At 42.5% G+C, this 14007-nt stretch overlaps 1 protein-coding gene across 2 annotated transcripts in view; it reads left to right on the forward strand.

Annotated features, from left to right (window-relative positions):
- The first annotated feature begins 413 nt into the window (after positions 1–413).
- Positions 414–14007, forward strand: part of SYDE2 (synapse defective Rho GTPase homolog 2) — a 52682-nt gene continuing 39088 nt past the window's right edge. The window contains exons 1-2 of one of the 2 annotated variants that reach the window (XM_073357194.2): positions 420–2377; positions 8263–8991. In XM_073357194.2, the coding sequence (XP_073213295.2) occupies positions 991–2377; positions 8263–8991 (2116 nt within the window). In that variant the 5' untranslated portion in view covers positions 420–990. Of the gene's footprint in view, positions 2378–8262; positions 8992–14007 lie in introns of both variants that reach the window. The other variant, XM_073357195.2, reaches the window with a different exon arrangement.

Consider the following 14007-nt stretch of genomic DNA (forward strand, 5'->3'; position numbering starts at 1 on the left):
TTAAAAAAACCTCAGTTCATTAGATGCTTTAAAAAAACAGAACCTCCTCTTTTTCTAGGTCACCCTTACTTAGGTTGTCTGCAAGGTGAGGCAGGTTTTCTTTCAGGGAGAAAATAAAAGCATTTTAAGAGGGACTTGTTAAATTAGTTCAAAACTGTGTCAGCAAATAGGGCTTTGAGTGCAGTCCCAGCGCAGGTTTGCTGCTGTTCAAGGCCACCTGCTGCACTTGTTGGTCTTTTCCCTTAGTTTTCTCATACAGAGTAAACAAAAGCAAAGCCCTCCTGGCAATGAATCTCTGCACCATCCTCGTGCTTTAGTCGCTGTTTTACCACAAATAGCACCGGTATTCCTTCCCCCGTGCAACACTGGGAGCGGGGGCGTCCTTGGGCGCTTCACTCCAGTCACGGCCTAGGTGCAGCTGGGGGAGGGCACGTTCACTTTCCCTCCCAGGTATGGGCCTGGGAAAGGCGATTCAGGCCCTCTATGCTCTAGTCAAGCCCCTGCCCTAAAGGTATTAGCACACATGGATGTAGCGGGCTAGGGGGAGCAGAAGGGGCTGTGACCCTAACAAGAGCTGCAAGGAGGGACTGGTGTCTTCTCGCCCCTCGGTTCCCCCTCAGCCGTGCGCGTGGACAGCAGGTAGCGGCCAGAGCCGGGTCGGGGGGGGAGCCTTGGCCTCGCCTCCGGCCCCCCTAACTCGGAGCCCGGGCGGGGAGAGCCGGGCGCGCACGCTCCGCGGCGGGCAGCAAGGCATGCGCATTGCAGGCCGCCCTCTCACCCCGCTCAGTTATGCCAAGTATGTGAGCGGCGGCAGGAGTAGGGCTGCGGGGAGGGAGTGCGACGCACACCGAGCCCGCCCGACCATGGGGCGCCGCCGCCGCCGCCACCACCAGCAGCCGCCGCCGCCGCGCAGGGGGGCACCCAGCACCCTCCTGCTGGCGGGCAGCAGCTACTGAGGCAGGCGGGGGCGGGGCGGGGGCGGGGGCAGGCATGGCTGATCCTCTGCGCAGGACCCTCTCCAAGCTGCGGGGCAGGAGGTCCCAACGCGGGGCGGCGGCAGGCGCGCACCCCCGCGGGGGGACCGGCGCCCCTCAAGGTAAAGCCCAGCAGCAGCCACAGGCCAGGGGGGCGCCGTGGGCTCAGCCCAGCAGCCGGGAGGTCTCGGTGCCCCCGAGGGCTGGGAGCCCGGAGGAGTCTGGACAGCGGCAGCCCGGCTGGCCCCGGCGGGGGAAGGCACCGCATGGCCCCGCAGCTCTGGGGGAAGGGACACCAGGAGCCCCGGCCACCCCTGGCTGTTCCCCGGGGGACCCAGCCCCGCAGCCCCGGTCTGCCCCCGCGCGGCGTGCTCCTGACGGCGAGGAGGGCGATTACTACGATAATGAGACTGTGCCCTGGGGCTGCCGCCCGGCCGAGGCGCAGGGGCTACCTGCCGCCCGTGCCCAGGGCCGAGGGGAGGGCCGCTTGGCTGGGACCCGGGAGAGCACGGGCAGGCTGCGGAGCCAGCTGCAGGAGGCCTATTACCTGCTGATCCATGCCATGCACGACCTGCCCCCGGCCAGCCCCGCCTGCGCTGGAGGGTTCCCCCAGCCCGTCGCCTCTTGCGGGGCAGCGGAGAGCAGCGATGCCTGGTCCTCCTCCTCCTCCGGGGAGGGCAGCCCGCAGCACCAGGTGCCCGCCACCGCCTGGCCGCCACCGCCCGCCCAGGGCTCCGCAGGGCGTCCCGGCCAGCTGGCGCCTCACAGGCACGGGGGTCAGAGCCTAGGGAACCTCTCCCTTCTGTCCCCCGGCCGCCCCGCGAAGCCACCGCCTCTGCAGCGGTGTCTGAGCGACAGCGTGATCCGCTACCACCTCGTGGAGCCCGCCCCGGGGCACCTGCTGCAGGGCGAGCCTCCTGGCCCGGCCTGGGACCGGGCGCGGCCGGAGGGCGGCCGCGGGGGAATCGACGCTCCTGCAGCCGCAGAGCGCTCAGTCAGCTGCGGGGAGAGCCCGGATCGGGGCGCGGGGGCGCGCCAGGCCGAGCGGCTGCTGCTGCTCAGTGCCCAGGGCTCCGCGCCGCCAGAGGCAGCGGCTGGGGGCGGGTTCCCGGCAGCGTGCCCCGGCAGCCGCCCGCATGCCTCCCAGAGCCCCTTCAGGCCGCCCGCGGTCAGCGTCGGGAAGCTGCAGAAGTGGATGTGTAAAGGGCGCCTGCTGTCCCTGGGAATGAAGGGGCGCATCGGGGCTGGGGCTTCCTCCGCTGACCCCAGAGCCATTGGGACAGGTGCGGCGCTGCCTGCTCAGCCAGACCTTGGAGAAGAGGGGCCCGCAACTCCGCCGGCTTGGAGAGGGCAGGGAAGCAAGGCCCAGGCAGCTCCCCCGGACCAAAGAGTTCTGCTGACAGGTATGTTTGCGGGGATGGCGACCAGGCCCCCACACCGCTTGGGCCTGGCTTCAGCCTGTCACACTCCGCCAAGCAGCTTGTGCGCTGGAAGGCCTGGAGCCAAATTAACCCCACCTCTGGTCTGTCTTACTAAGGGGTGGTGACTGAATGGTGGAGGGTAGCCTGCAGTGTGGAGGCAACGTTCAACCGTTCCTTACAGGATGATAATGAAATGCTAGTGTAATGTCTCAGGTTGCTGTATAGCAGGGGAATGCCTATGTAGTTTTAGTATAACACACCTAGCGTTCTTGGTTCTAGGGGTTGGCATCAGCGATTACAGATATTTATTACAGGTTCATGCACCTATAAAAGCAGCATACCTAAAAAGTCGAGTATCATCTGCAAATTAGAGGTTAATACTGGAGCTGTGTGAAGTCCTAGATTTCCCGCTGAATACTCACATATAGAACTTTGGGTGTTTTCTTGATTTGAGGTAGATTGCACTTGCTAGTTCTGTCACTAACAGTACTGCAGTTGTGAATGTGGCAAAACGTTGCCATAGGCAAAATTATGGTGTGTTTTAAGGCAAACGTTTTCCATTTCTCCAGTGAAATGGCTTTTTTACTGTGAAAATTGGTTTTAACTTTCATAGAAAGTGGGGGGGGGGGCGAATTTGAGATGAATCCACAAAATGGTACTTCCACAAATTATTTTTAGTAGCTCTGATTGTGCATCATTAAAAATAGTACCAAAATGATGTATATGTTTGTTAGAATTTTGTAATTTACACTTGTGTTATTGTGTACACCAGAGTAAAATGATTTACATATAGATAACCACTATAATATGTTGAAATCATAAAGCAGTCCTTTTTTAATTTAAAAAGCCCATATGTTTACTTGCAGTAAACTCAAGTAGGAAGTTAACTGAACAAATATAATCCCAAATGATTGGTATTGTCTCTCTTATACAGTATTGCATATTTTAAGCAACTCATTCAGGTTTGGAAATTGTTTGTGTACACCTACACCTTCTAATTAAAATAAATAATCTGTTCATTATTCTGGGCAATAAAACTCATCTCTTAAAACTGAAAAGGGCTTTAAATTTAACGACCAGCCTTTCAGTTGAACAAAATTAATTTTGTGCTGGTTCTTAACAATCTCCCTTTTTACCCAATCTTGTTTGCTTTATAACTTAACGCAAATAAACACAGTGTGCTTTGGCATATCCAGATTTAGGGCTTGACCCCTGCAACCACTTCCAGGAATGAGTAACCCTAGAAGTAAATACTGCTCATGTGACTAAAAAGTTGCAGAATTGGGGCCCCTACTTTGTTCAATATTTAAATGTTTTATAACACCCCAGGCTTTTTCTTTGTACTGCTGCTTGCTCCATAATTCTTTTAATTTATTTTTCTAATTTACTTGAATGTTTGCAAGTTAATTGTTAGTTTGGTTTGAACAAAAAAAATATTGGAGTCTAAATTAATTCTGGGAATGAGCTATTTTGATCTAGATGGGGAACTGCAAAAACTCTCTTCCCACTTAATTAAAAGCTTGGTTGTCAACCAATCCTGACATCCAAAAAATATGGCTTAGAAAGGTAGAGTGTGACCTTTTGTTGAGAAATTTTCTACACACAGTTGATAGACAAAATATTAACCTTTACCTCAATCGAGTTGAAAGACTGAGACCTGATCTGCATGTGCATGTTTGTAAAATTGGGTCCTACTCTTTTATAAAGAAATATTTAGTTAGTAGTCAGTCAGTATATTACAAGGTAAATTGAATAGTTAGCTTTAAAGAAAACCATAATAAACAAACATTGGACTGAGGCTCTTTGGGAAGGGATCATCTTTTTTGTTCTGTTTTGTACAGCGTCTGGCACACTGGGACTCCTAGGTGCTGTAATAATACAAATAATTTTATCTAGAGAATATTATTATAAATAAGACTGCCTTAGAACAAAGGGTAAAGGACAGCATGACCTACATATTTCTAAAATCCTTCTACTTATTTAAGGCCTGATCACTACTAAAGTTAATAGTAGTAGTTAATAGATTTTCCGAAAATCTTCAAAATGTCAGTCAGCTTACTGAACTAATTGTACTCTTAGAGCTGTATTTCTGTCAAATAGTGCATACTTATTGTCCAGACAAGGCAGTACTTGCATATTGGGACTTCACAAAATACACATTTTCACTAGGATCTATCTGAAGCTTTTTCAGTAATGGCTAATAATATATTGACTTCTGTCTCTGGCTGTTTTCTTCATTTTTTGTCAGCTACAATAATATAAACATATTGAGTCTTAACTGCAAAAGTGGATGAGGTAGCAAACTTCAGAGCTGACGTTCAGAAATTTGATACTTCTGTAAGATTTTAAAAATATTTAGACATTATAGATATTTATAAAATGAATTGCTTTAATTGTTTTGAAAAGTACATTGAGCAGTTCAGATAAATCAGAACATTCATGAGATATGTATGAGGTATATTGAAAGATTTGTGTTAGATTTCTCTGTGCTTCTCCTTGTCCTTTCATGTGGTATATGTGAGATTTCAAAGTAAAAATGCCTTTCGAAATCAAGGCTCTGATCCTGCAATCCTTAACGCATGTGCTTAACTTTACTACTGCCGTTGACCTAAGTGGCACTTCTTGTTGTACTGAAGTTAAGCATGTGTGTAAAGGATTGTAGGATCAGGGCCTAAGACCATATAAAGGAGAAGTTCAGAGCTTACCAATACAGCTGTCTGTCATTTGATTGTAAGTGACGGACTTGACATTTAAATTGAAGTATACCATTTGGCTGGTTCTGGATTTAAGATAAGATTTTTTTTTTTTGAAAATTTGTAATACTGACAATGAATTTTGGCAGTAGTAAGCTTTCTTATTATTGTCTGCATAAAGTATAAGAGTGAGAATAGTATTTCTGAAATTCAAATTGTGATACAGCAGCAAATCATGTCATGGGAAGTTATTCAAGAATTCTCAACACGTTTTATCATTGTATTCCTTAGTAAGCCTTTCAAGTAAAGTTGTAATTGGAATATTGAACACTGTACTGGTATATGTTATCATATATATGTACTTTGAGCCTTTGCTGTTCTAGGAGTAAAAGGTAGCTTAGGCCCAGATTTCAGACATATGATTGGTTTGTATATTTGGGCGTGTGTATAATTTTTAAGAGTCTGCCCTTCTGAGGATTGTAAGATTTCCTAACTAATGCTAAAGGGCACACATTTCTATGCAATGCTGGCAGTAACACAGATATTTTTGTTGTAGAAATAGAATACTTGAATGTTCCATCTATTTAAATTGTTAGATAGGAACAATTCCTTGGGCTGTTACTGGAAAATTGAGGATTTTATTGCAGCAATCAGATGTAGAAAGCCAGCAATCAGATGTAGAAAGCAAGCATTCCTAGCATATACTGTACTGGTTTAAATAAATATTTCTGACTTTGTGTAATGTCTAATTACAAATGATACAAAATATAAATGTTCAAAATAGAAGATGTAATTATTTGGAGCAACAATAACAGCAAGAAAAATAATGGAGAGGGAAATTAATTAAAAAGCAAGTTGAAATAACTGCCTTTTTATTGTAGACAGAAATATAGGTCTTCACATCAGAACCATTATTAAGATTTCCTTAATAAACAGGCAAAGTCAATAAACATTACAATAGCTTTAAACAGAGGGATTGTCTGCACTAGGTCTTTTTAGTATGAGTATAGCTATGCTACTGTAACTGCACTGATGCAGCCTATGTACACTAGGGTTTTACACCAATACAGCAGCATCTGCACAAAACAAACCCTTGTATAGACACCCAATATACTCAATTTAAGCATGGCTGAATTGTTGTTCACAGTTAATGCTAATATTGAGTTCAAATATCAAAATAGATGTGATCCTTGACTTGTCCTTAAACAGTGTGTTTGTTTTGTCATAAGCTGTACACCATTTATATATTGGTAATTTCTACACTGTGTTTTTCACAGTTTTTAACCTACATATGTAATGCACACTGAACAAGAGTGCTGCAAAATGTACTTCAGGGTTGTTTTTGCTACTTAAATACTATTTTGCTGAAGTTTTGTTTTAGGAGTATGCCTAGTTAAATGTTCAATGGTTATAAATTCTCTAGATTTATTGCAAAACAAGACTTCTTCAGCAAACATAATCGTTAAAGTAGTTAGCAAAAGTATTTTAAGTATTGGTTGTTCAAAGAGCATTAAATGCTGCCTGCATGCATTCTTTTACAGGTATTCATGGGGAAATAAAATGACTTTAATTAGAAGGAATCTGTTAATTATACTGTACAGACTTGATGCATAGCTACAGTAGAAATAAAATAGACTTGTTTTGCAAATCTGTGTGTTCATCTTGATCTTAGGTAGAGGGTACTTCACATTTACTTATTAAAATGCTGGAGCCTGAATTTTGCGTTTAATGTGAACTTTACATTAATGTAAAGTGCTGACATCTAAGTTAAAATAAATGTAATGAACAATCAACTTTGTAGTACTATGTAATTTATATGTCTGGTGAAGAAGAACTGCAATCTGTATTTAATTCAGTAGAAAAACTCAAAACCTTCAGATTGTATGTAAATAAAGGCACAAGCAAAACTTAAGTGTCAATACATAATTAGTATTTTTTTTTCATTTGTATTGTACTTTGATAATAGGAATACTGTGCTATGATGACATTTTTAGGACAAAAAGAAAAGGAGTACTTGTGGCACCTTAGAGACTAACCAATTTATTTGAGTGTAAGCGTTCGTGAGCTACAGCTCACTTCATCGGATGTGAATACAGACTAACACGGCTGCTACTCTGAAACCTGACATTTTTAGGACATTGCTTTTTGGCTCAATGAACTTTTATAAGTAACTTGTTCCTAGATAAATTTTAACAAAGTGAAACAGTCTTAAGTGACTGTCTCTTTTGTTCTTTACAAAACATAATATGAAGAAATTTACAGCGACCATCGAAGTACTGATAAAATTGGGTACTTAATGGAGTTTCTAATAAGTGGAGCAGAATTGTATTTGATGTGCTTGATTTAGGGCAGGACCTTTAAGACTGGAGGGTGCCTATAAAGTTGATCTGGGGTACTACCAAAGCACTTTCATTTCTGAAGTAGTGTGTTAAGACACTGAAACACACAGAGCAACTTTACTTGATCAGTTTACATTTCAATTTCAGTGTTAATCCTTCAATATTTTACAAATGCCAACAATGTGGGTGAGATTTTAAAGAAGATATAAATGTTAAATGGAAATAGTACCTTGAACGTTTCTATACAAGTGCTGTTAACATTAAACTCTGTTTTGGAGACAGAACCATGTTCTCTCAAGTACTTTCTATAGACTTGGACTCTGCACAGTTTTTTGGCAGCTTGAAATTGCATCTCACTTAGGGCCTGGTCCTGTGATGTGGTGGTCTTTCATTGAGAGCTGAGACCCTTTATCAGCTCTCAGAAGACACGTGGCACCTTGCAGGATCTAGACCATAGTCAAGAATATCATGTATGTCATGAGATATATTAAAGTTAATATTGCATGTCTGTTATATCCTCATTATCGATAGGAGTGTCAGATTGACTGCTTCCCCACATTCTGTTTTGTTATGTGCATATTCTTGGAATGTGGAACAAGTACAGACGTGCTTGTACTATCACTTCCATTGCTATGTCAAAAGATATTTTTGTTTCTTTACTACGTGCACAATTGTTGTCTTTTGATGGATTGAAATTAAGTTCATGATAGCACAACATTTCTTTTGTCCTGTGGGACTGGATTTAGTGTGGATGGGACATGACAGTGTATGTGTTTGTGTTAGATCAAAACTGGAAGAATGTTCTAAGCATCTCTTTTTCCTCTTTTAATAACAGATTTAATTGAAAATATTTACATATCCTCCACAAGCGGGAGAGAACTTAAAATTCTTGTGGCCAGTGAAGTCCATGAGCATAGGCCACAGCTTGACAGCATCACAGTTTCTAAGAAACGTAACTGGCTACATCAGAGTACTTTAAAGGCCCCTAATCTGGAAGAAGAAAATATCTGTAAGAAAATGCAAGGAAACACTATCCATGTACCCAAATCTTCCAGTCCATTACCTGGACCTAAACTGCCACAGGTTCCTCCCAAATCACCTATAGGAAAGGAATGTCCTGCAAGAATCTATAGTTCTGTAACTGCTGTTCACCATTCTACAAGCCCTTCAGTTTTGAGAAACTGTACTTTAGACTTCAGTGAGGATAATGATGCAGATGATGAAGGAGAAATATGGTACAATCCTATCCCTGAAGATGATGAGCCTGACTTCCCCAGAGTCCATTGTTTTACTGGGAAAAACTCTGTTAATTTGGACTCCCATACCACCAGTTTCAAGATGTTGCCTGGGAGTGACTTGATTAAAGTAATGGGGCACAATAAAGGCCTTCCATACTTCTCAGAATCTGCAGGAGACAATCAAATGGGTCAGGCCAGTGAAATTAATCAAGCAGATTCCATACATTCCATGGAGTATGTGCAGCTGCACAAGCAGAGTTTTGTGTGCAAGACTCAGAGTGCGACAACAATAGAGGAGAGCCCTGCATTTAAATATTGTTCAGCAGGTAAGAAGGATATGGAATATAGAGATGTTACACTCCTGTCTTTATTTTTATAGGAAAGTTAAACATTTTTTTCCCCCTCTTCATTGTGAACATTTCTATAAAATTGATGGAAAGTTGATTATAAAATATGTAGGCCATAATTTTCAAAGTTGGGTTCATAAAGTTAGGCACCTAAATAAGTGGCCTAACTTTCACAGGTGTTGAACATCCACAGATCACATTCATTTGAATAGGAAATGCGAGTGCTAAGCCCCTTGCAAAATCAAGCCATTTATCTATACTCCTAAATATGAGTTTAGGTGCCTAACTTTAGATACTCAAGTTTGAAAATTATGGTAATTATCTACAGTATTATTTTTTGAGCCTTTAAAACACATTTCTGCTCTGAAAAGTGACTAAGAGTGGGTTTCCATATTTTGTATGTATTTATGACTTCTGGATCAAATTTGCACATCTCAAATATAAAAATATGTCCTTTTTAAACCCTGGTTACCAGCCCTTGAATGGAGCTTGGAATCTGAAATGTAAACTGGTTCGTTATGGCTCACACCTTGCCAACAATAAAAAGTTTACAGCGTGAGCTTGGTTAACAATTCTGTTGATGATGCACAAATACAACATATTTTGTTTTCTATGTCTTAGCTAATTCTAACCCTAGGTAGAACTTTAACGCTAGCTCTGTAACTACTTAACTTCCTCAGAAGTCTCTTGTTTGGGATTTTTATCAAAGGCTTTCTGAACATCCGTATAAATTATATCAACGCTGTCTCCTTTATCTGCTATCTTGTTGTCTCCCTCAAAAATGTCTAATAGATGGGAGAAGAAGTTGTGCTGGCTTGTCCCTATTTATCGTATTCATCAATGGTTATGTCTACGCTGTATAAAAGACCTGCGGCTATCCTAGGTCAGCAGGCTCAGGCTGTGGGACTATAAAATTGCAGTGTAGATATCCAGGCTTGGGCTGGAGCCTGGGCCCAGGGACGCTCTCGCACCCCTACAAGCAGAGTCCCAGAGTCCAGGCTCCAGTGTGAGCCAGAACATCTACACTGCAATTTTTTAGCCCCGCACTGAGCCCCACAAGCCCGAGTTAACTGACCTAGGCTAACTGCAGATCTTTTCTTGCAGTGTAGACATACCTTAAGTGTGTTATACTCCAGTTTTAATTATTGTTTCAGCTGAATATATATTGAGGTTGGTGTCAGCCCCTAAAAAGGAATAACTTCTCATTGACAGGGTCAAGCAACTTGCTGACCTTGACTTGTAGTATCCTACTGAGTGAGAGAGAGATGTTATCTGAGCACAGGAATGGGAGACAAGATACTCCCGAGTTCTAATTCCAGATCTGGTTCATAGAATCATAGAATATCAGAGTTGGAAGGGATCTCAGGAAGTCATCTAGTCCAACCCCCTGCTCAAAGCAGGACCAATCCCCAATTTTTGCCCCAGATCCCTAAGTGGTCCCCTCAAGGATTGAACTCACAACCCTAGGTTTAGCAGGCAATGCTCAAAGCGCTGTGCTATCCTTCCCGCCAAAGTCTGTTGAACTTTGTCCCCTTGGACAAGTCACTTAATTTGTCATCCTCAGTTTCCCTATATAAAATGGGCATATTAATATCCATATTGTGAATATTAATTACTGTTGTTTGGTAAAAACTTTGCAGATAAAAAGTCTGTGTACTAAGCTATTTTGCCCAAGTCCCAAGTGCCTAAGTCACTGTTGAAAATGGGATTTAGGAGACCGTCACCTAGGGTATGTCTATACTGTCCCGTCCTCTGCTCCTCCCCCCCCCCCCCCCCAAAAAAAAAAAAAAGCTGTGTCAGCAAGATTCAGAGTCATGGTCTACAGGCTGGGGCTTGTGCTACAACCCTAAAAATAGCAGTGTAGACATTCCCTGGAGCTGGAGCTCTGGCTCTGAAACTCATCCTGTTGCTCCTTAGGTCACATACAGATTTTACCCTCTATAACCAGCCATTTGTGCCATAATGTACTGTCACATCTAGGAACCCACATTTTGTGCTTTTGTTTGGAAATGTAGCAGAGGTAGGAGTGTGTGTGTGTGTAAGCTGCAAAGTATATGTGACGGTCTAGAATTTCCATTCAAGTTAAAAATATCTTGCTTTGTAGTCTGTATTAAATAACTGGTCCTATTGCATTTGGTTGCAAAATGTGACAGAATAAGTAGACCAGTGTGTACTAGTCCTACAAACTGTGTTTGATCCATTTAAGAGATTAATCTCTCAATACATATGTGATGCTCAGGAACATTAATATGGGTCACTTGCTCCTTTTGAAAGACTAAACCCCTTTATGTATTAGGCAAAACTGACTACAGTTTTTCATGTTGGAGAATCAAAGTTATATCCCGTCAGATTAATTTGCGCTTTGAATCTATGTCTGTAATGAAGTCTGGGAAAATTGATTATGGATTTCTCCTGTGAAGTTTACTTTGTATTGAGTTAATTAAACTATTTTAAAGCAGCTCTCTTGTGTGTGCATTGAATAGTGATCACATTGACTGGATTAATTGATGATGAAGTGGGTCCCTGCTGTTAAGTAATTGGCTTTATTGTGGAGGAGTAGTTAGTGCTGCTTTTAATCCAGTTAAGGTGTCTACAGTTATTTTCAGTCAAATTTAAAATGACGGCTCATCCAGACAAAATTACTACATGAAGGGCAGCACATCCAATTGAACTTTATTTGTATTAGTACAGAGTCTGAATTACACAAACAATTGCTATGCAGTAGATAAATGTCTATATCTTCATCGACTCAAATACATCAAGCAGTAACTCTTGTCAAATGCCCCATGATTGTTTAGCACGTCTGCTTTTACTAGCAAGGAAGAAGTCTGAGCAAAGGGTACTAGTGTCGGTTAAATACAAAAACAATGCTTTTATCTGTGTTCCTAATAACATAATTGGTTTTTAGTGTGGTTTTTTTCATGGTTAGGGTGTTCTTTTTATTAATGAGATATTGTTTTTGTCTTTTTTTTTAAAGCAGAGATACCAATTATTTTGTTTTTAATTTCTTGAAAACACTACTATGGTTTTGAAAACTGTTCTTCAGTAAAACATAAAAGTTGGGATTTAATTACTTCTCAGCAGTCCTTCCAAACAGTATACTGAATAGGCTTTTTCTTTAAATACTGTACTAGTGTCTTGGGGACTAATCCTGCAGATTCTTGTTTGCTTTTAGTTCTCGCTCATACAAGTAGTTCCAGAATTAGTAGGATTACTCACTTATGTACTACTCATGTGAATAAGGATTTGCAAGTTAATTTCCTTGATTTATAGTCCTGGCCATGCTTAATATTTTAAGTTACTGAGAAATAGAAATAGATATAAGTAAATCCAAATATTTAGTATTTGTCCCAAAGCAAAATTGCAAATATAAAATTCTTATAAAAGTACTTTTAATTCTTTATGATAAAGTAATCCCTTTTAAAAGTAAACTAGATTCTAAATTAGAAAAAATTGGTGATAGTGTGAGCTGATCTGGATCTGTAAGACACAAGTTTTAGTGGTTGCAAATAAAAAGTGTGCTTTTTTGGCCTGCAGTCAAGGAGAAGTAGATATGGTGTGCAAACTGAAAAGTACATTTTTTATAAACATTAGTATATACAAAATTCAAATGTCAAAATATAGAATTGTATAAAAATGAACCCTAACTGTACAGTTTAGTCAGTGCTGGTATAACCTGCAAAATGTTGAAAAATGACACCTCTTTATAATGGTTTGCATCACAGAATTGTGACTTGTGACTTTGGAAGATTTATGTACTATTTTTGGTGGTGGTTTTTAATGTACTAGTATAATTAGAGCTGTGGTGTGGGGTCTTCGTCTAAAAGAAATTAGAATAGCTACCTGTAAATGGTATTTCTTATTTGTAATGAGGGCCACAGATCCATGACATTGGGCCTCTGTCTATGCAGCTTTGGAGGCAGGCCAAACCTGTCTGTCATTGGAACCACACCTATCCTGCCACCTTTGAGAAACTGCCATATTTTTGTCTGCTGCTTCAGTGCCTCCCTGCTGCAGAGCAGTTTAAAAAATGGCTTTAAATCTCCAAGCTGTCACCATCTGCCTTTGTTGGCAGAGGGGATTCCCTTTCTCCCCATAGTCCATCCCTTCTCTTCACCCAAGCAGAGTGCAGCGTGGCAGAGAAGGCTAAGAAGAGAGGGAAAGCCAGACACAGTCTCCTGCACCTCACTGCTGATTGAGTGCCTGCTGGGAGATCTGTGCCTGTGCTGTGGAGACTCAGGCCCCTCTCAAGTGGGCCTGTGCTCACATTGGGCCACTATAGAGATTTCTCTTATCCCTCCCTCCGTTATTTCTTATCCACCCCTCAGTAAAAGTATCTTTCTCCATGAAGACTGAGCAGATTCAAAGCAAGCTTTCAATAGGCAAAGTAGTCAGGACAGTTACTGCCATAGATGCAAGCCTGGAGGGACAAAATTATCACACAGGATCAAGGACTGTTCAAGGATCTAGCCCAAACAAGAAAGTAAGCAAAGTATAAACTGGCAAGGGCTCAGGGCAATCTGATATGGTCTTGAGGCTCTGCTCCCATATCCGGGCTCTACTCTTACGCTGATCATGACAGGCAAAACCTCAGCCATGTCTTATTTCAGCAGAAAAGGACAATGAGTTGTACAGTCCCTCCGAGAGAAGCTCACCTCCTGATGACTTGGGCAAAAGAGAGCCTTCAGTCAGTTCTCTCTTTATGTCCAAGGGAAGATTGAAAGTTACGGTCAACTGGCTCAGCAGGCCAAAACTAGACAGTCCCAAGTGGGAACTACACCGAGAGGTGTTCCATCTACTGGTTAAAGAATTTGGTCTCCCAGCAAGGGCTCTGTTTGCCTCCCACCTGAATCACAAGGTTTATGTTTTTTCCTGCTGGCAGCATCACAAAGCTAAGGCAACAGATGTCACAAAGATTGGCAAAACAGACTCTTACGTGCCTTTCCTCTCCTTCGCCAGAATGCTACAGAAGATCAGTCAAGAAGCTGAAGCTCT

This window comes from Lepidochelys kempii, chromosome 8 (genome assembly GCF_965140285.1).
Source record: "Lepidochelys kempii isolate rLepKem1 chromosome 8, rLepKem1.hap1, whole genome shotgun sequence".
In the NCBI taxonomy this organism is placed as follows: Eukaryota; Metazoa; Chordata; order Testudines; family Cheloniidae; genus Lepidochelys; species Lepidochelys kempii.